The sequence below is a fragment of the Podarcis liolepis genome (assembly GCF_965112155.1).
Source record: "Podarcis liolepis genome assembly, chromosome: 7".
NCBI classification, from domain to species: domain Eukaryota; kingdom Metazoa; phylum Chordata; class Lepidosauria; order Squamata; family Lacertidae; genus Podarcis; species Podarcis liolepis.
In genome coordinates this window covers 11692153-11716728 of record NC_139561.1, presented here as the reverse complement: position 1 = coordinate 11716728, position 24576 = coordinate 11692153, and the positions used below count along the sequence as shown (strand labels likewise).

At 46.7% G+C, this 24576-nt stretch overlaps 2 protein-coding genes across 2 annotated transcripts in view; both read right to left on the bottom strand.

The window, feature by feature from the left end:
- Nucleotides 1-13841, bottom strand: part of LOC310711127 (proproteinase E-like) — a gene marked incomplete at its 5' end in the record, with an annotated part of 24927 nt that extends 11086 nt beyond the window's left edge. The window contains 3 exons of the mRNA XM_083512596.1: nt 383-468; nt 12845-12928; nt 13829-13841. Coding sequence (XP_083368722.1) covers nt 383-468; nt 12845-12928; nt 13829-13841 — 183 coding nt within the window. The remainder of the gene's footprint in view (nt 1-382; nt 469-12844; nt 12929-13828) is intronic.
- Nucleotides 13788-24576, bottom strand: CELA3B (chymotrypsin like elastase 3B). Its single transcript, XM_083514741.1, has 8 exons — nt 24520-24576; nt 23341-23426; nt 20869-20966; nt 19133-19267; nt 18090-18226; nt 16681-16823; nt 15900-16052; nt 13788-13858 (listed from the first exon to the last, which is right to left on the bottom strand). Exons 1-8 carry the CDS (start codon nt 24557-24559, stop codon nt 13841-13843), a joined length of 810 nt encoding a protein of 269 aa, XP_083370867.1. The 5' UTR covers nt 24560-24576; the 3' UTR covers nt 13788-13840.

The following is a 24576-nucleotide window of genomic DNA, read 5'->3' as shown; positions in this document are numbered from 1 at the left end:
CCCCACATTTCTCCAATGAAATTGGAGATGTCCTAAGGGAAAGCAGGACATCCTGGGATCAGATAAGAAACCAGGACGGCTTCTGTAAATCCAGAACTGTCCCTGGAAAATTGTCCTTTGGAGAATCAGCTTTGGCCTTGACCCAGCAGGCTTTGCTTATGTCCTTATGGCTATTACTTCCAATGGGTATACTCCGAGAAGGATGAGCATTGGATGGGAGCCAGTGAGTATTTTATGCCATTGGATGCAAAAGGTTTGGAGATATTCCTCTAATTAAGTGGTATATAAGTTGTGTTGTTGATGTTGTTGTTGCTGTTTTTTTATTTTTAAAAACGGATCTAAATGTGGCACAAGATAATAGAAGGAGAAGCAGCTTCCTTACCTGCCAAGGCCAGCTGTAAGGGATGGCGTCTTCACCATTCACCACCCTGGCATTGGGGGTGTAGATAGGTGTCCCACAACTGGAGGCTGTGGGGAGAAGTCAGTGGTGGCTGTGAGTTGTGGGAGAAAGGAAGTGTTGCGTTCTGAAGGTAAAGGAAGGACTGGACCCTGATTAATACAATAGACCAGCAAGACCTCTGGGAGACAGTGCGCTTGTCACCCCCTGGCCCAGGCCATTTTTATTAACAAAAGAACTTTTACACAGCATTTGTAAGAACCAATCAGATTTCCTCTGAGCATTTCAAAAACCCCACGTGGGGACAGAGGAAGCCTCTTAACTGCAAAGAACTATTTCCTATTTGAGCATGCATTTAGGCTAAATAAAACAGGAACCAAGGAATGCATTTAGCAAACTCCGGAGGTCATAAAAGGAAAGACAGGCATTTTACCACCTCCATGTGAACTCTGTTTCCTGGCCCTAAAGATTAACAAAAGCTACAGCAAAGCTACCTATCTTTATGTACCCAGGATGCCTGGTGAAGCAACTGGTCTGTGTAGAATGCTTATACGTGACTGCCAGGCATAGAGAAAATGGGGCAGAGTTGCAGAGGCTTGTGGGACTGAATCAGAAATCACGTCAATGACTCAAACCCATTCCACGCAATGCTTTCACCGCTGACACAATGGCTTGTTTCATTTTTCATAATTCCTCATAGCAATCCCACATGACCACCACAGGAAGGAAGGAAGGAAGGAAGGAAGGAAGGAAGGAAGGAAATCATAGAATTGTAGGATTGGAAGGGACTCCAAGTGTCATCTTCTCCAACCCCCTGCATAGCTGTCAACCGTCCCTTATTTGGCGGGAAACTCCCTTATCCCAGCGCCGTGTCCCGCTGCTGTCCCTTATTGATGATGTCCCTTAAATTTCAAAGGAAGCAGCTCCTCTCCTCTCTCCCTGCCTGCCGGCCAGGGAGGAGGGAGGCTCCAACTGTGTTGCTTGGCTGCGTTGCTCACCCAATAAGGAGTCTAAGAACTACTGGGGGATGGAGCTTGCATGTCTTGTGCTGATCAAATCAGCCGCATTGCCTGGGGTCTCGCCTTTGCTCAGCGCTTCCCAGCGGAGAGGTGACGGTGGTTTTCCTTGCTGCATCCCCTTTGCTGGGTTGCTGCGCTGTGGGAACCACCGCTTGAGGCTTCGTTTGGCTGCTGGCTGGGCTTTCTGCCTTTGGCTCGGAGGGGCTCAGAAGTTGAACATACCTGTGCTTGGAAAATCCCTTATTTTGGCTGCTGATCGCTTATTTTTGAGGCTGCTGGTCCCTTATTTTCAAATCTGTAAGTTGACAGCTATGACCCCCGGCAATGCAGCCGTCACAGCTAATAATATACAAGCAATTACTAACAGGCACAAAAACAACCCCACTTGCTCTGAAGCTTTCCTCATTTTCAAGCCTCCCTCTGATGGAGGTCTGATTCAGGAGACAGCGCCACAGAAGATGGAGTCCAGGTATCAGGCATGCTCTCTGACCGGCCCTACCACTAGCCAGGTGGCAGATTCTGGGTGGCAAGCCCCTGAGACCAACGCCGGTTTTAGAACGGTGCTGCACATGGCACTGAGCTGAGGGGGTGCAAAATTGAGAAGATCCGTTTGGGGGTGCCAAATTTTGGCTTTGCACAGGGCGCCATTTTAACGAAAGATTATCAAAGTCCGCCTCTTTGCCAGAGGACTTGCCCCTAGGTGGTTCCTCTCAAGTCTCTAAGCTACCCTACTTCTTGCCCTGAATAATTATCCCATTGCCGATTTCGAAGTAATATTCGCCTTGATAACTCATTCAGTTGGAGCATGCTGCTGATAACACCAAGGTTTCTTCCTTTCTTTAGCAATTTAATCTTTCCTGATTTTATTTTTATATATTAGGTCCCTTCACCACAAAAAGAACAAAAGGGAAAAAACCCAGATCCCATCAATTACAAAGAGAATGTTACATGTAAAATAAAATTGTTCCATATGTTGAGACTTCCGCCATCCTCCGTATGGGTCCTTTGTTTCCTTGTTGACTGCATATTTGTATATTCTTTAACTTATCATAAATTATCGATAATCTTTGTAGCATATAGCATTGCAGAAGTTAATCCAAGCACATCAGAGATTTCATATGAGAACAATGTTCTTTTAAATATGGTCTGAATAAACCCCATTTTTTCTTAAACTTTGGGTTTGTCTGGTTCCTAATTTTTCCTGTCATCTTTGCCAATTCTACATACAGTGGTACCTCAGGTTAAGAATTTAATTCGTTCTGGAGGTCCGTTCTTAACCTGAAACTGTACTTAACCTGAAGCACCACTTTAGCTAATGGGGCCTCCTGCTGCTGCCGCGCCACCGGAGCACGATTTCTGTTCTCATCCTGAAGCAAAGTTCTTAACCTGAGGTACTATTTCTGGGTTAGCGGAGTCTGTAACCTGAAGTACCACTATATTCAAATAATTTAACCTGCCACTCCCTTTTAGTTGGTATTTTATCTCCTTTTCACCATTTAGCTGTTAACATTCTCACGGCAGTAGTTGCATACATGAATACCTTTCTCAGTTCCTTCGGAATATCTGCATCAAGGATGTCTAAATGAAAGGATGCCGGTTTTTGTCAAGGTTTCAGGTTCAATCCCCGTATGGGACAGCTGCGTATTCCTGCACTGCAGGGGGTTGGACTAGATGACCCACAGGGTCCCTATCCCCCTCTACAATTCTAGGACTCTGTGATTCTAGGCTGCCGGTCCAGCCAGCTGGCAGGAAGGTAGCCTAGGGCATTTTGTCCTTTGCATCAAGCGGCAAAGTATCTTGGGCTAAGTCATGGCCAAGTGGAGTCAAGGGTGGGGCAATTATGGGGCAATTATGGGCGTCCGTGTTTTGAAAACAGGATGCTGCAAAGGCTGTCCCTGTTTTGGTTTGGGAAGTGCTGGAGAGAAAAGGAGTCCCTCTTGTACGATTAGAGGCAGGGTGGGGCGAACGGTTCGCTCTCGCACATTGCATGAGCGGGATGAGAGGAAGAGAAAGATTAAGACCGACGGCAAGAAGTTGTTTCGATGCATGCTGAATGCTGGACGATTCAGGAGGGATAATAGAAAGTCCTTTGCGCAGCACGTAGCTAGCCTATGGAACTCCCTGCCACAGGAGGCAGCGATGGTCGCTACTTTGGATGGCTTTGCAGGGCAAATTCGTGGCTTTATAAGACAAATTCGTGCTCTGCTGTCACAGAGGCAGAATCCCAGTTGCTGGAACCTGCTGGAGTGGATCTTGCGCTTGAATCCTACTTGCGGGTTTGCAAAATAGTGGCATCTGGTTGGTCACTGTGAGAATACGATGCTGGACTGCATGGCTCGCTGGCCGGATCCAGCATAGCTATCTTTTTCTGGAGGGACGCTGGGGGGATGCATACCCCTAAACATTTGGTGAATCTAAGTTTGGCCTCATTGGGGGGGGCAGTATTTCAATATGAGTAGGAAAATTAGAGTACCCCTAAACGTTTTGGTTTTTTTAGGAAAAAAGAAAGCACTGACTCTTCTTATTAGTTTATGTTAGAGAGAGAGAGAGCAAGGATCTCCTGGGTGCTGTGGCTTTCCCAGTTGCCAAGGCCATATTAAAAACTAGGATATGGGACATAGATCACCAGGAACTAATCTCAGCTGCGGAAGAAACATGCTCCCCTCTTTGTTTTCGACTCTCTTAACCTTAATTATTTACAATTTTTATTTAACCTGCAAGAAAGAAGGGCTTTTTTCGCTGGCTAGGTTCAATTCTAATCCTTCTAACCTCCTTTGGGGTAGGTTTGCGGGTATGGCAGAAGGAGATAGGATCTGCCCATGCGATGCCCACCTGGTGGAAACTCTAGCTCACATGGCCCTTAAATGTAAAACGTATGATGATCTCCACCAACAATTTTTAGACCATCTATGTATTCCATATACATAGATCCGTATAGTTAAAGCTATGGTTTTCCCAGTAGTGATGTGTGGAAGTGAGAGCTGGACCATAAAGAAGCTGATTGTCGGAAAATTGATGCTTTTGTATTATGGTGCTGGAGGAGACTCTTGAGAGTCCCATGGACTGCAAGAAGATCAAACCTATCAGCCCTGAGTGCTCACTGGAAGGACAGATCCTGAAGCTGAGGCTCCAAGACTTTGGCCACCTCATGAGAAGAAAAGACTCCCTGGAAAAGACCCTGATGTTGGGAAAGATGGAGGGCACAAGGAAAAGAGGACAACAGAGGATGAGATGGTTGGACAGTGTTCTTGAAGCTACCAGCATGAGTTTGACCAAACTACAGGAGGCAGTGGAAGACAGGAGTGCCTGGCGTGCTCTGGTCCATGGGGTCACGAAGAGTCGGACACGACTAAACAACTAAACAACAACATGTATTCCAACATGGAAACCAGAGACAGAGGTTATACACTTCTTATTACAGGGGAGAGACCAGGAGCTCACCAAGACAGTAGCTAAGTTCCTCTATTTGATTTTTTGTCACCGAAGTACGCTACAGGATCCTGCCCTTGCTGGAGACCCACAGAGTTGAAATAGATTGCTTGCCTCTTCTTCCCTTTGGCAAATAACTGTACAGTGGTGCCTCGCAAGACGAAATTAATCCGTTCCGCGAGCCTCTTCGTCTAGCGGTTTTTTCGTCTTGCGAAGCAACCCTATTAGCGGCTTAGCGGATTAGCGCTATTAGCGGTTTAGCGGCTATTAAAGGCTTAGCGGCTATTAAAGGCTTAGCGGATTAGCGGCTAAAAGGCTATTAGCGGCTATTAAAGGCTTAGCGGATTAGCGGCTTAGCGGCTTAGAAAAAGGGGGGGGGAGCGAAAAAAAATCGGAACACTTGCAAGACGTTTTCGTCTTGCAAAGCAAGCCCATAGGGAAAATCGTCTTGCGAAGCAGCTCAAAAACGGAAAACCCTTTTGTCTAGCGGGTTTTCCGTCTTGCGAGGCATTCGTCTTGCGGGGCACCACTGTACTGTTGAAATGGTGATGAGATCGCACTGGCCTATTTAGTCTGAATGTTTGTATGTGATGCCAATAAAGGTTTGATGATGGTGGTGAGAGAGAGAGAGAGAGAGAGAGAGAGAGAGAGAGAGAGAGAGAGGGAGGGAGAAAGAGATTCTTACCACCAGCCACCAACAGAACGGGTATCAACAGCGCGAGCATCTTGACTGGGAGTTGCTTAGAGGCGCTGCGAAACTTTTTATACCCCTCCTTATCAGCACCAGGAAGTTTGGGAGCCCTGCACAGGTGTTGAACTCTCTTGTTGCCAGCAGCCAAGGCCATTTGAGGGGGGGGGGTCAGCCAGGCAATGGAAGGGGAAAAATCTACCCGCTCTTGGGGTGAGGAATCGTAGAACTGCAGAGTTCAAAAAGACCCCAAGAACCTTCTAGTCAGCATCCCTGCAGTGATGCTGGAAGCAGGCCTTTTGTGTGGTGGCCCCCTACTCCTTGGAATATATTCCTGAAAGAAATTGAGAGACAGTGTGGTGTAGTGGTGTAAGGGTTGGACTAGGAGAGACCAGGCGTCAAATCCCTACTTGGCCATGAAACTCGCTGGGTGACCTGGCAAATTGGGTGGAGGAGAACTATGTCTGCTGCCTTAAGCTCCTTGGGGGATAGAAGCTGGGATATAGACATGATACTGTAAATATGCAATGCTTTTTTCTTTAAAAAATGTTCAGCGGTACTCTCATTTTGACTCAAGAAGAACCCCAATGTATAGTTCAAATCGGGGGAAATAAATACAGTAAATGGACAAAAGAACAGTGGTACCTCGGTTTAAGAAAAGCCCTGTTTATGAATTATTCGGTTTACGAACTCCGCAAAACTGGAAGTAGTGTCCTGGTTTGCAAACTTTACCTCAGTCTAAGAACGGAATTCGAACGGTGGAAGGGCACCGGTGGCAGGAGGCCTCATTAGGGAAAGTGCGCCTCGGTATAAGAATGATTTCGGTTTAAGAATGGACTTTGTAAACCGATGTACCACTGTACAAGGATTCACAAAATGTTTAGGGGTATGCACACCTCTGCGTACCGCCAGAAAAAAAGCACTTTAAATATGTAATAAAGACATTTAAAGCAGTAATTTGGGAATTCCAGCGGGTTGGACTAGATGACACTTGTGGTCCCTAATAATATAATATAATATAATATAATATAATATAATATAATATAATATAATATAATATAATATAATATAATATAATAATAAAATATATATAATAAAATATAATAATTAAAATTAGACAAGTCCCTTTGTACTGAAACCTTCCTCTTGCAGCAAGTCTTTTAAGGAGTTGTTTCTGGCTGTTTTTTTTTTAAAAAAGACTTATCTTATTTTGGCAATGGCATTTTAGAAAGAAAAAGTGAGAAGAAGAACAGTTCATAATTTCTACTCCGCTACAACTTTGGCATTCTGGGGCGGAAAACAAGCCCCCGATGGCAGGGGCGTGGGAATCCAAGATCCGCTTTCTCCTTCTGTCGTAAGAGCTGGAAAAATTAAAAATTATTTTTCCACGAAGGTGAAACGCCCTTGAGAAGGAGAACAGGTGTCTGGGGCAGCTGGAATCTGTTAACAATTAACCCTTGTTCAAAAAGAGACATTTTTGCACAAGGACTAAACCCCACTGCCAACCCAACCGCCACGTTCTCAAGGTGCCGATAAAAGCCAGGGGAAGGCCAAGGCTGGATGCAAGACCTTCCTTGATTGATGGCCTGCTGGCTGCAGGCTGGGGAAAATGATATGCAGATAATTTTCGCCCTCTCTCTTTGGAAACTCTTTGGGTTTTCCTTCTAACCCGGGTGGGAAATGAGCATAATGGTTCTAAATCATCCATGGGAGTGTGCCCTCTGCTATGTTTACGAAAGGTCCAGGGTCAGCTGCATATATTTATTTTTTAACGGTTTTTATTGGTTTTACAAAACAAATCTCACATTTAAAAAAATTTAAATTTCATATTTAAACAAGATTCTTCTGCATCTTAGGACTTCCCTTCTCCCCTCCGTGGGTCCTTGATAAATCAAGTGTATATCATAATTCCTCCGCATTAAAGTGCTCCAAAGTCTCTGTAACATTGCAGGAGTTGTTGAAAGCCTGCCAAAGAGCTCAAGTGATTACAGTGTTCTTTTAAGTACAGCTTCTATTTGTCCCGTTCCCTATTGAAGTTTCGGTAGTTCTGATTTCTGATTTTCCCCGTCAGTCTCACCATCTCTGCATATTCTAATACTTTCCTCTGCCAGTCTGCTTTTGCGTGTTGAGACCTTTCAACCTCTCCCTTAAATAAATTCACACAAGACTCAAATTTTGCTTTGGTTTTTGGCAGAATTTAGGCCACAACTTTATTGATTACAGCAAGTGACTGGTTGCATAGTGTTATGTACTAAAGTTCTCACCCTGGGACAGCAGGGGGATACTGTAGATAGTTTTCACTCAGGTCCACATATGCAAATAAGGAATTGAAAGTGACATTCAGTGATTGGATAGTTTCAGAAAGTTGTTACTGTTGCGTTGTAGTGGAGCTCTATATAAGCAGGCTAGTTGAACCCTTCAGTTCTGTCCTGTCCTGGGTCTGTGAATAAACAAGAGCTGTCTGAAGAATCGCTGTGTTATCTGATATGTTCATCCACAACTTAACACATAGGCTCTGGTTCAACTAGCCCCCTGCACCCTTGCAGGTAGCGCTGACCCAGGGCACCAGCCTAGGTCAGCCTAGGGTGAACACCTGGATAAGCGGAAAGCTGGGAGCAGGCTATCTCTGCCACCCAAATGCCCCCCTGGACTCAGGCATGGGCACAACCCCATCACAGGGTTGTCCAAACCATCGAGTCCCTGGATTCCTTTAACGGAATACCCTTCACATAGGCATGGCAAGAGCGTTCTCCCATCCCTATCACCTGAACCAGAGCCTATCTGCAACCTTACAAGTTGTGACGATTTGCTACGCGTCAGGCGAAACCCAAATGGCAACAGCCAATCAGCCAAAGTAGGGAAAATTCCTGCCGTGCCCCTGTCCCAACGACAGACGACACACGACGGCGTAGCAAGGTCACGCGCACAAGCCCTAAATATAGGGAGAGGTGGGCGGGTGTTCTGATGCACAAACCAAAAGAGGAAGCTCTGGGTCACGTGCATGGGTACCTCAGGTTAAGTACTTAATTCGTTCTGGAGGTCCGTTCTTAACCTGAAACTGCTCTTAACCTGAGGTACCACTTTAGCTAATGGGACCTCCAGAGCATGATTTCTGTTCTTATCCTGAAGCAAAGTTCTTAACCTGAAGCACTCTTTCTGGGTTAGCGGTGTCTGTAACCTGAAGCATATGTAACCTGAAGCGTATGTAACCTGAGGTACCACTGCAAATAGGTCCCTTGATCCATTTAGCCTGCGTCCCATTGGCTGGATTGAACCCTCCATCAAGGGACCTACCAATTGGGTATTGTGGCTATCCAAACGTACCCACCCACAACACAGAGTTAGGTTGCCAAGTCCCGCCGCAACACGTGCCCTCTTTAAGGGAGGACCCGATTTCTCGGCATCTTCTCTTTCTACCGCTAGGCAAAGCAGCATCATTGCAGCCGTAGCAGCGGACATAAATAGTTTTCTCAAATCTTTCGGTATATCTGCACCTAGAATTCCTAAGAGAAAGGCTTCTGGTCTTTTAACAAATGTTATTTTGAACATTTGCTTTAATTCGTTATATATCATTTCCCATAATTCCTTTATCTTTTTACAATTTTACAATTTTTGCAGTTCCAACATACGTTCGAATTGGTGCTACACATTATCGCTAACCTACTGGGTGTTAAGTACCAACGGCACATCACCTTTGTGTAATTTTCTTCCAGCGTGTAGCACGCTGTAAATTTCAAATCATTCTTATGCTGCCAACTGTATATTATATCCAAAATCTCTTGCCAGGGGGAATCATTACAGACTTAACATCTTAACGGGTCTTCTGCGTGTAAAGTAGGGGTTCGGCCACGGAGTTACAGGCTCTCATTAAAAATAAAGTAAGATTCTGCCGCTCAGATAAAGGGCAAATTTAAACTGGAGCAAAATAAACTGCCTTATGCTGAGTCTGACCCTTGGGCCATCTAGCTTTGAGGTTGAATCCTGACAAGACAGAAATACTGTTTGGGGGGGAAAGGAGGCAGATGGGTGTGGAGGACTCCTGGGTCCTGAATGGGGTAACTGTGCCCCTGAAGGTCAATTCTGTGTCCAGGGCAGCTGTTTATCAGCTCCATCTTGTACGCAGGCTGAGACCCTAACTGCCCCCGGACTGTCTCCCCAGAGTGGCGCATGCTCTGGTTATCTCCCGCTGGGACTACTGCAATGCGCTCTACGTGGGGCTACCTTTGAAGGTGACCCGGAAACTACAACTAATCCAGAATACGGTGGCTAGACTGGTGACTGGGAGCGGCCGCCAAGACCACATAACACCGGTCTTGAAAGACCTACATTGGCTCCCAGTACATTTCCGAGCACAGTTCAAAGTGTTGCTGTTGACCTTTGAAGCCCTTTATTTATTAATAATAATAATAATAATAATAATAATAATAATAATAATAATAATATCATAGCTCAGTATTGTCCACACTGACTTGCAGTGGCTCTGCAGGGGTTCTGGCAGGTAGTCTCTCCCAGCCCTACCTAGAGTAGCTGCCAGCAATTGAACCTGCAACCTTATTCCACATTTGTCAGAACTCAAGCTTTTAGGGTGCTTTGGAATGTCCTGCCTGTTGATATTGTGCAGGAATCTTCACTGAACAGTGGTACCTTGGTTCCCAAACGCCTTGGTTCCCAAACGTTGAAAACTCAGAAGCAAGCGTTTCAGTTTTCGAATGTTTTTCAGGAGCCAAACGTCTGACACAGCTGTAGGCTATTGTTTCCGGGGTGCCTGACCACTCAGAAGCTTTGCCTTGGTTTTTGAACATTTCGGAAGTCAAACGGACTTCCGGAAAGGATTAAGTGTGGCGCTTTTGTTTTTGCCTTTTATTTTGCATTTTTGGTTTTGAGGCTTTTTCGGTTCATTTGTTTTTGTGACTGTGTGGAACCCAGTTCAGCTAGTGATTGATTGATTGATTGATTGATTGATTGATTGATTGATTGATGGAGTGACTGCGGAAATGGATAAAAGCCCCCCATCCAAACAATGACTATCATCAGTGCAGGTAAGGGGAAAAAAAATAATGTTAACTTTTTATCATCTGCAATACTGTCTTATTTTATAGTACAGTACATTGTTTCTTGCTTTCATTTTATGGATCGATGGTCTCGTTAGATAGTAAAATTCATGTTAAATGGCTGTTTTGGGGGTTGTTTTTAAAAGCCTGGAATGGATTAATCCGTTTTTGCATTACTTTCTAATGGGAAAGCGCGCTTTGGTTTTGGAACGGACTTCAGGAACGGATTAAGTTTGAGAACCAAGGTACCACTGTACAGTCATACCTCGGGTTGAAGTAGCTTGGGGATAAGTATTTTTGGGTTGCGCGCTGCAGCGACCCGGAAGTAACGGAGTGCGTTACTTCCGGGTTTCACCGCTCGCGCATGCGCAGACGGTCAAAATGATGTCGTGAGTATGCGCAGAAGCGGCGAATCGCGACCCACGCACGTGCAGACGAGCAATCGTGTCTTATGTTCACTTCAGGATGCGAATGGGGCTCCGGAACGGATCCCATTCACATCCAGAGGTACCACTGTACCTGAGAATGGCCATTTCTCATCTGCCATAACCCCTGCCCCACCCAGGCATCCTCCTCCTTGCCTGGGCAGTTATGCAAGGGCAATGCTAGGGACAGGTCCAAACCATACATTTAAAGTGCATTCTGCACACATTTTAAAGGTAAAGGTAAGTCCAGAAAGGCTACTATGAGGTAGAATCGTAGAATCATAGAATATGAGTTGGAATAGACCACAAGGGCCATTGAGTCCAACCCCCTGCCAAGCAGGAAACACCATCAGAGCACTCCTGACATATGGTTGTCAAGCCTCTGCTTAAAGACCTCCAAAGGAGACGCCACCACACTCCTTGGCAGCAAATTCCACTGTCGAACAGCTCTTACTGTCAGGAAGTTCTTCCTAATGTTTAGGTGGAATCTTCTTTCTTGTAGTTTGGATCCATTGCTCCGTGTCCGCTTCTCTGGAGCAGCAGAAAACAACCTTTCTTCCTCCTCTATGTGACATTCTTTTATATATTTGAACATGGCTATCATATCACCCCTTAACCTCCTCTTCTCCAGGCTAAACATGCCCAGCTCCCTTAACCGTTCCTCATAAGGCATCGTTTCCAGGCCTTTGACCATTTTGGTTGCCCTCCTCTGGACACGTTCCAGTTTGTCAGTGTCCTTCTTGAATTGTGGTGCCCAGAACTGGACACAGTACTCCAGGTGAGGTCTGACCAGAGCAGAATACAGTGGCACTATTACTTCCCTTGATCTAGATGCTATACTCCTATTGATGCGCACTATAGGTGGCGCACTCATCTTGCTTTCAGGCTGAGGAAGCTGGCGTTTGTCCGCAGACAGCTTTCCAGGTCATGTGGTCAGCAGGACTCAACCACTTCTGGCACAATTCGAAACCGTGATGGAAACCAGAGTACACGGAAATGCTGTTTACCTTCCTGCCACAGCTGTACCTATTTATCTACTTGCACTGGCGTGCTTTCGAACTGCTAGGTTGGCAGTTGCTGGTACAGAGCAACAGGAACTCACTCTGTTGCGGGGATTCGAACCGCTGACCTTCTGATCGGCGAGCTTAAGAGGATCAGTGGTTTAGACCACAGCACCACCCACACCCCATTTAAAGCACACATTTAAACCACATCCACCGCCTCAAATATTGGGAATTATTGTTTGTTAAGGGTAGAGGGTTGCAGGTGGCGCTGTGGTCTAAACCACAGAGCCTAGGGCTTGCCGATCAGAAGGTTGACAGTTCAAAACCCCACAACAGGGTGAGCTCGGCCAATAAAGAGAGATGAGCGCCGCAATGGTTAGGGGTCCCTTTACCTTTAAGGGTGCTGGGAATTGTAGCTTGGTGCAGGGGTAGATGCAGTTCCTGCAACTCTTCGGGGGAAGTTATGTGTTTTCGGGCGGGCCAGTGAGGGCTGGCAGAGGGCACATTGGGGTTGGTGGTGCCCTCACTTATCCTGATGGACCACCCTCTGCCTCAGTGACTGTCAGACATTTTCCCAGCTGCAGGGAAGGACAAGATGTGCCTGACTGACCCCCTCCCCCCAGTGGGCTTTCAAATTCCAGCAGCATCCTGTAATACAACAAACTTTGCCCACCCTCCTCCCCTCGCCTCTTGTGTTCCTTTCTAAGTCATTGTTGCAGCACCCAATGTCAGCAAAGCAGTTGTGCGCCCCTAAACCCGTCTCTGCTGAAGGTGACTGGGCTGGAAGCTGAATCGTTCTTCCAAAGCACCACAGGGTGGCTTGAGACTAACTCAGCAAATTGTAGGAAAGCTCTGTGATCCAGTGCGTCACCCCCAGAATTTGCTGCCTGAAGCAGCTTGCCTTGCTGTTATGTACTGAGTTGAATAGGGTCCAAAATGCAGCAGTCTGATTGGTCCTAGAACAATAGGATTCAGAATGCAGCACTCTGATTGGTCCTAGAACAATAGGATTCAGAATGCAGCAGTCTGATTGGTCCTAGAACAATAGGATCCAGAATGCAGCAGTCTGATTGGTCCTAGAACAATAGGATACAAAATGCAGAATCTGATTGGTCCTAGAACAATAGGATTCAGAATGCAGCAGTCTGATTGGTCCTAGAACAATAGGATTCAGAATGCAGCAGTCTGATTGGTCCTAGAACAATAGGATTCAGAATGCAGCACTCTGATTGGTCCTAGAACAATAGGATTCAGAATGCAGCAGTCTGATTGGTCCTAGAACAATAGGATCCAGAATGCAGCAGTCTGATTGGTCCTAGAACAATGGGATTCAGAATGCAGCAGTCTGATTGGTCCTAGAACAATAGGATACAAAATGCAGAATGTGATTGGTCCTAGAACAATGGGATTCAGAATGCAGCAGCCTGATTGGTCCTAGAACAATAGGATCCAGAATGCAGCAGTCTGATTGGTCCACAGGAACTACCCAATTCAGCTCCAGGTGGAAGTGAATCTGCAACCTGATTGGCCTACAGGAGAATCCCAGAATTAGCCAATCACGTGGGGCCCATTGTGTAAATAATGTATATAAAGCAGACATTCTGGGGGAACTTCCATTCCTCCCCACCACTATGAGCTGAATAAAGACCATGAAATCCACTCTCAACTCCAAGTATATTTCTCTTGCCTAACAGTAGGGCTGGCCCAGAGAAGCAACAAAGGTGAGAGAGAGAGAAAGAGATGGTAGGCAGGTGAGTGCATCTTTAAATTTTTATTCTGAAGAATCCAGCAAGGAAGGGATTCGGCTGCAGTTGCTGCTGCTTGACATTAATGGCTGGAAATGGTCTGCAAGGGAAAATAATAATATAATATAATATAATATAATATAATATAATATAATATAATACAATACAATACAATACAATACAATACAATACAATACAATACAATACAATACAATACAATATATATTCTATTTATATCCCGCCCTCCCCAGCCAAAGCCGGGCTCAGGGCGGCTAACAACAATAAAACAGTACAAAAGTACAGCATAAACAACATTCTAAAATCATTCATTATAAAATTAATTAATTCAAGCCACTGGCAACCATTGGGCCAGAGCTCCGCGAAGATTGCCAAGGGAGGGAGTGAGGCTGTGCCCTGGCCAAAGGCCTGGTGGAACAGCTCTGTGTTGCAGGCCCTGCGGAAAGATGTCAAGTCCCGCAGGGCCCTAGTCTCTTGTGACAGAGCGTTCCACCAGATCGGAGCCACAGCTGAAAAAGCCCTGGATCTAGTTGAGGCCAGCCTAACTTCTCTATGGCCTGGGACCTTCAAGATGTTTTTGTTTGAAGACCATAAGTTCCTCTGTGGGACATACCAGGAGAGGCCGTCCCGTAGGTACGAGGGTCCTAGGCCGTATAGGGCTTTAAAGGTTAAAACCAGCATCTTAAACCTGATCCTGTACTCCACGAGGAGCCAGTGCAGCTGGTATAGCACCGGGTGAATGTGATATCGCAGCAAAGACCCCATAAGGAGTCTCGCCTTGGCATTCTGCACCCGCTGGAGTTTCTGGGTCAGTCTCAAGGGCAGCCTCACGTAGAGCGAGTTACAATAATCCAGTCTGGAGGTGACCGTCGCGTGGATCACAGTGGCTAGGTCAGGGCGAGAGAGGTAAGGAGCCAACTGCTTAGCTTGGCGGAGATGGAAAAATGCCACCTTCAATCTGCGCCTCCATGGAAAGGGAGGTGTCGAAGATTACACCCAAACTCTTAAAGAGAGTTGTGGTGTTAGGAAATGTGCCAGAGATCTTTGGGCAGATCCACGCCATATGCTTAAAGCATGGGGCTTCCCCAGAAAGAACCCAGGGAACTACAGTTCCTGGCATCCTTAAACTATAGTTCATAGGATTATTGGGGTGGAGAACCATGTGCTTTAAGTGCATGGTGGCTGGCCACTGTGAGGTCCAGATACAGGGCTAAATTGGCCATTGGCTTATTAGGAAACCAAATCAATTACATAGCCAATTATAAATTTGGGGTGGCTTCCCATGTGCTGTACTTCAGGGTCCAATTCCTTTTAATTCTGCCTCCACATTATTGCTCAAACTAAATACAACCCATTCTTCATAAAACCCCTTATTCCACAGCTACAATGATTAACTTCAATTCGCAGCAACACATATAAAGGTAAAGGGACCCCTGACCATTAGGTCCAGTCGTGGCCGACTCTGGGGTTGCGGCGCTCATCTCACTTTACTGGCTGAGGGAGCCGGTGTACAGCTTCCGGGTCATGTGGCCAGCAGGACTAAGCTGCTTCTGGCGAACCAGAGCAGCGCACGGAAACGCCGTTTACCTTCCCACCGGAGCGGTACCTATTTATCTACTTGCGCTTTGACGTGCTTTCAAACTGCTAGGTTGGCAGGAACAGGGACCGAGCAATGGGAGCTCACCCAGTGACGGGGATTCGAACCGCCCACCTTCTGATCGGCAAGTCCTAGGCTCTGTGGTTTAACCCACAGCGCCACCCGTGTCCCTTTTATCAACACATATAGTAATTTGCAAATTCGCAAATGAAGTTCTCGTTTCTTCTCCCTGTGTGAGGTTTTAATTTCCACCGATTATTCCTTTCTCAAATATGATGTCCATATTAATTATTCCTGATCTCCTTTGTTGACTCGGAGTTACTCTGGAGAGGTCTTTTTCTTTGTTCTCAACTCTTCTGGTGTAAAATTCCACCTTTGATTTCAAACAGGGAGTCACCCAATGACCTGCCAGAGCCCTGGCAGACCTCCAAGTTCTCCCCTCTACCTCCAGTCGAAGCAATTAATTATAATTATTTGTAAAAGAACGATCTGGCACCCCGCCGGATCCCTTGCATGCAGGACGTACCTCTTCAATCCAGTTGTTGAAAGCAGAGACACGGGTGAAGACGGTGGGCTTCTTCAAGGTGTTGCACCCCCAGGCGGAGACGAAACTCGTCACCCCGTGGACGTACCACCTCCCATCAGCAGCCCGACAGTTGAGGGGGCCTCCGGAGTCACCCTGAAATAATAGTGTTATGTACTGAGTTGAATAGGATCCAAACTGCAGCAGTCTGATTGGTCCTAGAACAATAGGATCCAAATTGCAGCAGTCTGATTGGTCCTAGAACAATAGGATTCAGAATGCAGCAGTCTGATTGGTCCTAGAACAATGCAGCAGTATGATTGGTTGGCAGGAACCACCCAATCATGCTCCAGATATAAGTGAATCCACAACCTGATTGGCTTACAGTAGAATTCCGGGATTAGCCAATCATGTGCAGCCCATTGTATAAATAATGTATATAAAGCAGATACTGTGAGGGGACTTTCATTCATTCCTCCTCACCACTATGAGCTGAATAAAGAGCATGAAATCACTGTGTGACTCTGAGTATATTTCAAATAGGCAAGGTGTGAAAAGGGAACACTAGTGGCTCAGTGGCTGCTAACCAGAAGGCTGGTGGTTCGAGCCCCCCAGGGTCCCTTCCAACTCTACAGTGCTATAGTTCTACGACCAGCCCTTTCTGCCTTCCACTGTCTTGCCCCCAGGATAGCTGGAGATGGGGCTCCATCGCTCAGCATCCTCTGGGGCAATAGCACCGCTGGTCCCTTATACAGTGCCAGCCCCTTCTTTGTGGTTTACTGACGTTGCAGCCAGACCGGATGTCTCCCCCGGCGCAGACCATCGTCTCCTTCACGGTGTAGCTCCACCAGTCCGGCTGGCTGCAGTGGGCGTAGTCCACCGACGGGAGCAGGGCTTGCTGAAGGATGGAGGGGAGTGGCCCGCCAGCTGTAAGAGAAGGGAAGGGGTTTGGGGAAATACAATGGTACCTCGGGTTACAGACGCTTCAGGTTACAGATTCCGCTAACCCAGAAATAGTACCTCAGGTTAAGAACTTTGCTTCAGGATGAGAACAGAAATCGTGCTCCGGTGGCGCAGTGGCAGCAGGAGGCCCCATTAGTTAAAGTGGTGCTTCAGATTAAGAACAGTTTCAGGTTCCATTATGGAGGGGGTGACAAATTATCAAGGAACAATTACTGCCCTACTAGGGTGGTTCATAAAACACTTTTTAAAAAAGCCTGCTCCAAAGGTCTTATCTTACTACACTAGGGATTATATATCTATATGTGAAATTTCAGGCATATCGGTTAATATCTTGACCCTCCTCCACGAAAATAGCTGTTGACTTGCCTGTTTTCCTATGTCGGGAAGGCTGAAATTTAAATTCAGTGGAGCGCTTACTGTTCCCAACCCTAACCCAGCGGAAAGCCATCTAATTAGACTTTAATTTGATTTTGACATGTTTTTAGGAGGTAATTTAATAGTTGTTTGATTTTATACCAATGTTATGTATCTGATGTTAGCCGCCCTGAGCCCGACTTTGGCTGGGGAGGACGGGATATAAATACAGTGGTGCCCCACAAGACGAATGCCTCGCAAGACGGAAAACTCGCTAGACGAAAGACTTTTCCGTTTTGGAGGTGCTTCGCAAAACGAATTTCCTATGGGCTTGCTTCGCAAGACGACAATGTCTTGCGAGTTCCTGCTGGTTTTTTCCCCTTTCGCCCCCTTTTTCTAAGCCGCTAAGCCGCTTATCAGCGGATCCGATCAACAGATAAGCCGCTAAAAGCCGCTAAAAGCCGCTAATAGCACTAATCCGCTAATCCGTCAATGGGCTTGCTTTGCAAGACGAAAAAACCGCTAGACGAAGGGAATCACAGAACGGATTCTTTTCGTCTTGCGAGGCACCACTGTAAAAGTTTATTATTATTATTACTTATTATTATTATTCCTTTGTAAGAAAATATGAAATAATGTAAAACCATTTTTGCAGGCAAAAAATGAAATAAAAATCAATGGGCGGGGGGAAGAAATTTTCCACACCAGGTACCACCTGACCTTCCTATGCCTCTGCCCTCAGCCTAACCTACCTTGCAAGATGTTTGTAGGAATAAAACAGGAAGTTGGAGTACCACATTTGCCCCCCTGGAGTTCCTCAGAGGTTCAAAAAAAGGGGGAGAGAAATGCAACAAGTAAATAAATAAGGTCACGTACTGTAGAGGCGCCCCCAGCCGCTGATGTAGCAGGGGGATCCATTGGGGAGCAGGTCTCCCGGGGGAGGGATGCACCCCAGCTGCACTTTGTCGTTGAGCTCTGCGCTGCGAGAAAGCTTCAGCAAGGCGATGTCATCCCTGAAAGAGGAGGAGGAGGTTTTGTGTTCAAAATGCAAAGGGAAGGAGGGTACTGTTTACCATATGTGGTGGCCATGTACACGGCTAAAGGCTCCCTGGGAAATGATATACTGTATTTTTTGCTCTATAAGATTCACTTTTTCCCTCTTTAAAAGTAAGGGGAAATGTGTGTGCATCTTATGGAGCGAACGCAGGCTGCGCAGCTATCCCAGAAACCAGAACAGCAAGAGGGATCGCTGCTTTCGCTGCATAGCGATCCCTCTTGCTGTTCTGGCTTCTGAGATTCAGAATATTTTTTTCCCTTGTTTTCCTCCTCCAAAAACTAGGTGCGTCTTATGGTCTGGTGCATCTTATAGAGCGAAAAATACGGTATAATGAATTAAAGAAAATGATAAAATGATTAAAAAAGTACCTTCCTTCTCTTTGCATTCCCAACACAAATTTGAACTTGTTTTGTACATTTTAGCAATTTTAGGTAAAGGTAAAGGGACCCCTGACCATTAGGTCCAATCACGGACGACTGGGGTTGCGGCGCTCATCTCTCTTTATTGGCCGAGGGAGCCGGCGTTTGTCCACAGACAGTTTTTCCGGGTCATGTGGCCAGCATGACGAACCAGAGCAGTGTACGGAAATGCCGTTTACCTTCCTGCCAGAGCAGTACCTATTTATCTACTTGCACTTTGACGTGCTTTCGAACTGCTAGGCTGGCAGGAGCAGGGACTGAGCAACGGGAGCTCACCCTGTTGCGGGGATTCGAACCGCCGACCTTCTGATCGGCAAGCCCTTGGTTCTGTGGTTTAACCCACAGCACCACCCATAAAAATTAGCAATTTTACTTGGTGTTAAATACCAACAGTGTATCATTTTCATATAAGAAAAAAGATAAGCAGTTCTCCTTCCGCTTACCCACAAGCCACGCAGTTGCCGTTCCAGCCAGGGTGCACATAGATATCCTCTGAGTTCACCAGGATGTGCTGCTCTGGGCCTTCCTCATTGCTCCGGTCGTACTCACCCAGAACCACCTTGTATTTGCGGGATGGTCTGAGAAGAGAGAGGTGCGTTAAAAACCCTCTGGCTTTTGTGTGGCTGGAATGTAAGTTCACTGTAGGAACTCCCTGCCTATTGAAGATCAAGCCGGCGCTTTTGCCGCACTCTTTTCAGCGCTTGCCAAAAACACTCTGGTTTAGGCAAGCCCTTTTGGAAAGTCAGTGCGAATCTTAATCTGATTTTAAGTCTATTTTTTAAAAACCTTTCTGACGTTTTCTGCTCTTTTTTGTAAAATGTCACCGTTTTATCTACTTTGTAAGCCATTGTGAGGCATTTTATACAATCAAATTTTATGAAGTAGAGTGGGACCTTGGCTCTCAAACTTAATTCGTTCCGGAAGTCAGTTCCAAAACCAAAGCGTTCCCAAACCAAGACACGCTTTCCCATAGAAAATAATGCAAAATGGATTAATTTCTTCTGGATTTTTATAAACAACCCCCAAAACAGTCAATTAACATAATATTTACTATCTAACGAGAACTCTGATCCATAAAATGAAAGCAATAATCAATGTAAAAAGGTAAAGGGACCCCAGTCATGGACGACTCTGGGATTGTGGTGCTCATCTCGCTTTACTGGCCGAAGGAGCCGGGGTTTGTCTGCAGACAGCAGTGGCCAGCATGTGGCCAGCATGACTAAGCCACTTTTGGCGAACCAGAGCAGTGCATGGAAACACTGTTTACCTTCCCACCGGAGCGGTACCTATTTATCTGCTTGCACTTTGACATGCTTTCAAACTGCTAGGTTGGCAGGAGCAGGAACCAAGCAACGGGAGCTCACCCTGTTGCGGGGATTTGAACCGCCGACCTTCTGATCGGCAAGCCCTAGGCTCTGTGGTTTAGACCACAGCGCCACCCGCATCCCATAATAATAATAATAATAATAATAATAATAATAATAATCAATGTACCCTACTATAAATAAACAAGACAGCATTGTAGATGATTAAAATTAAAGTTAAAAAACAAAAGTGCCAGTCCGTTTGACTTCCAAAATGTTTGAAAACCAAGGTGCAGCTTCTGATTGGTGCAGGTGCCCCGGAAACAATAGCCAACCGCCGCATTGGACGTTTGGCTTCTGAAATACATTTGAAAACCGGAACACTTACTTCCGGGTTTTTGGCGTTTGGGAACCAAGGCGTTTGAGAACCAAGACATTTGAGTACCAAGGCGTTTGAGAACCAAGGTACCACTGTAAACGTTTCAGCATAGCTCACTTGGTTAGAGCATGGCGCTGATAACACCAAGTGCACAGGTCTAGGACAGCTGCACATTCCTGAATTGCAGAGGGATGGACTCGATGATCTTCAGGGTCCCTTCCAACTCTACAATCCAAATTTTAAAGAAATATACCTGCTCCTTCCCCCACTTTCCCTTCTGATGCTGCCACCCGCTGCCGTGCGACTCTCGGGTGATTGCCGGTGTGGTCTCAAGGTACCAAGGTATGCGGCAAATCCATTACCCTGCCTGCTAGGCCCTCCTAGCAGTCCATGTGGCCCTTCGTTGATTGACCACATGGCCCCCGGGTTCCTACCCCCGTTTCATGGGTGTGCTCAGTGCTTGGCTCCGGCACGCCTTGAGAGAGACCACACTTACGAGATGCAATGTCCGGCCGTCATGACCCAGTTGGCATCGATGAGTGTCCCACCGCAGGTGTGGTGGAATTGTCCTCCACTTTCATATTGCAGGGAGACCTGTAGAAGAGGGCGTAGATGATGGAGGAGCTGAGATCTGGCCAGGATGGGAGGTCTTCTCCTTTGCTCCCCGCCTGAAAGGACTTTCCTTTTTTCTTTTTTTTTAAAATAATTTTTTTATTAGATTTTCCACAATGATAACACAAACCACAAAGCAAAATGATACACAAAAACCGAAAAAGAAAAAGAAGATAAACAATAACAACAAACTTAATTCTTCACAAATCCAACCTTTTAAACATCTTGGTTGGCTTCCTCAAATCCCTCCCTTCTGAGTTTCCTTGTAATTAAAAGTAACAGCTTCCCAATATCATTATTAAACTAAAACAATTTCCAATTATAGTCCATCTTATGCACTTTTCTTAACATTCTAAATCCCATTTATTTAATTATAACTTAGTTTGATCCTAGGCCTATTTGTTTCTTTCAAGTAATTTCTATTTTTTTATATTACAATATTTATTCAAATAGTCCTTAAACTTCCTCCAGTCCTCTTGAAACTCCTCTTCTTTCTGGTCGCGGATTCTTCCAGTCAGGTCAGCTAGCTCCGAAAAGTCCATCATCTTCATCTGCCAATCTTCCACTGTTGGTAGTTCTTGTGTTTTCCAATTTTTAGCAAGTAATATTCGGGCGGCCGTTGTGGCATACAAAAAAAATTTAACATCTTTCTTGGGCAATTCCAAACCTGTTATTCCAAGAAGAAAGGCCTCTGGTTTCTTAATAAATGTATATTTCAATATTTTTTCCTGTAAGGACTTTCCTAGCCCTTTCCCGCTCCGTTCCTCAAGAACTGGGGCAGCTGTCCCGTTGCCGCTGAACTGCACCCCCCAGCAGCCCCAGCCAGTGGCGTAGCATGGGTTACCAGTGCCCGGAACAGGGCAAGTGTTGTGCTTGGGTCGGGGCATGTGCCGGGGGGGCGGGGGACGTGCTGAGTCCACTTGGAGGCTGAACCCCAACAGGGATGACGGGAGTTGTAGTTCAGCCATATCTGGTTAGCCAAAGGCTCCCCACACCTTCTCAAGAGGTCTGGGACGGTGGGCGATTCCAGACTGTTGCTGTGTGTGATAGCAGTTAAGAAGGCTGGATGAGGACTTCAGAGCCCCAGATTCAAATCTCCACTAGGCCATGAAGAGGAGTTTGGATTTGATATCCCGCTTTATCACTACCCGAAGGAGTCTCAAAGCGGCTAACAATCTCTTTTCCCTTCCTCTCCCACAACAAACACTCTGTGAGGTGAGTGGGGATGAGAGACTTCAGAGAAGTGTGACTTGCCCAAGGTCACCCAGCAGCTGCATGTGGAGGAGCGGGGAATCGAACCTGGTTCCCCAGATTATGAGACTACCGCTCTTAACCACTACACCACACTGGTTCACTGGGGTGACCCTGGGCCAATCGTTTTCTCTCTCAACCTGGCCTACCTCACAGGATGGTTGTACGGATAAGAATAGGAAGAAACTTCAAACTTTATGCGGATGTGACCACAGCTAAAATGAAAAGTCTCCCAACCCGTTAGTTGTTCCTCGTAGGGGAGTTTCCCCAGTGCCCCCCCCAATTGCTCCACTCAGCCTTCCACTTTCCCAGGTCTAGAATAATAATAATAATAATAATTTATTATTTGTACCCCACCCATCTGGCTGGGTTTCCCCAGCCACTCTGGGCGGCTTCCACAAAGACCAAAAATACACTAATATGTCATACATTAAAAACTTCCCTGAACAGGGCTGCCTTAAGATGTCTTCTGAATGTCAGGTAGTTGTTTATTTCTTTGACATATGGTGGGAGGGCGTTCCACAGGGCACGTGCCACCACCGAGAAGGCCCTCTGCCTGGTTTCCTGTAGCTTTGCTTCTCACAATGAAGGAACTGCCAGAAAGCCCTCAGAGCTGGACCTCCATGTCCAGGCTGAATGGTGGGTTGGAGACGCTCCTTCAGGTATACTGGGCTGAGGCTGTTTAGGGCTTTAAAGGTCAACACCAACACTTTGAATTGTGCTCGGAAACGTACTGGGAGCCAATGTAGGTCTTTCAAGACCCGTGTTATGTGGTCTCAGTGGCCGCCCCCAGTCACCAGTCTAGCTGCCGCATTAGTTGTAGTTTCCGGGTCACCTTCAAAGGTAGCCCCACGTAGAGTGCATTGCAGTAGTCCAAGCGGGAGATAACTAGAGCATGCACCACTCTGGCGAGACAGTCTGTGGGCAGGTAGGGTCTCAGCCTGCGTACCAGGTGGAGCTGGTAGACAGCCGCCCTGGACACAGAATTGACCTGCACCTCCATGGACAGCTGTGAGTCCAAAATGACTCCCAGGCTGCGCACCTCGAACACTAAGGTGCGATGACACCACTAGGCAATGCTCCCCCGCCCCATGGAGGTACTCACTTGCCAGGGCCAGCTGTACGGCACGGCATCTTCGCCATTCACCACTCTCCCCGTGGGGGCATAAGAAGGTTGTCCACAGCCATAGACTGATGAGAGAGGGGAAGGCAGTTTGTGTTGGGGGGTCATTGATGGAAATTACCCAAATCCTCCTGCAGATTTCACTTTCCCTGCGATTGCCTGCAAGGCAGGGAAGGTAACCCACATGCCCTCCAACATTTCTCTGATGAAAATAGGGACATCCTATTCTATATCATCCCCCCCCCCCCCCATTTATAACCCGCCCATCTGACCTGGTTGCCCCAGCCACCCTGGGCGGCTCCCAACATATATATAATAACATGATAAAACGTTAAACTTTAAAAAAAACACCCCAAAGGAAACCCCCTTCCCTATTGGGAGTCGGATAACTCCATATCCTCTGACATTTCTCCGATGAAAATAAGGACAGGAAAAGGGGGACATTCCGGGATTGTGTCAGAAACCGGGACGGCTTCTGTAAATCCAGGACTGTCCCTGGAAAATAGGGACACTTGGAGGGTCTGAAGCCAGGGTGGCTCCAGATTAGGCCTCAAATACCCCCATGCTAAGGGACGTGGGTGGCGCTGTGGGTTAAACCACAGAGCCTAGGACTTGCCGATCAGAAGGTCAGCAGTTGAGCTCCCGTTGTTCAGTCCCTGCTCCTGCCCACCTAGCAGTTCGAAAGCACGCCAAAGTGCAAATAGATAAATAGGTACCGCTCCAGCGGGAAGGTAAACGGCGTTTCCGTGCGCTGCTCTGGTTCGCCAGAAGCAGCTTAGTCATGCTGGCCACATGACCCGGAAGCTGTATGCCGGCTCCCTTGGCGAATAAAGCAAGATGAGCGCCGCAACCCCAGAGTCGGTCACAACGGGACCTAATGGTCAGGGGTCCCTTTACCCTTTACCTTTACCTTACCCCGATGCTAGCTTTGCAACTGGCTCCAAACCCCTGGAATCAGGGCCAAAGCAGACGCGTTTCCCCGCATTTCTGCTCTCAAAGCAAACAGGGGACTCTGCATTATACTGCTACGTTTATACCCTCAAGACCACAGTCCACCAAGCGGGGGGAGGCCCAGTATGAAAAATGACTACAGGCATGGTGGTGGTCTCAGGCGAATTGAGGAGGTGGGCTTCTAGGTTGCATGCGGGGTGTGGACGTTACCCTCAGCTGCCAACAGGAATGGGACGAGGAGCCTCCACATTGTGGCGCGAGCGACCA

What these genes read in the sequence shown, in the direction of transcription:
- CELA3B (XM_083514741.1), bottom strand. Translation starts at nt 24,559, where the DNA reads ATGTGGAGGCTCCTCGTCCCATTCCTGTTGGCAGCTGAGG. An exon ending in CGTACAGCTGGCCCTGGCAA is followed by an intron (nt 20,967 to 23,340) that starts GTGAGTACCTCC and finishes CCTCTTCTACAG; the next exon opens with GTCTCCCTGCAATATGAAAG. An exon ending in ACGGCCGGACATTGCATCTC is followed by an intron (nt 19,268 to 20,868) that starts GTAAGTGTGGTC and finishes CTCTCTTCTCAG; the next exon opens with ACCATCCCGCAAATACAAGG.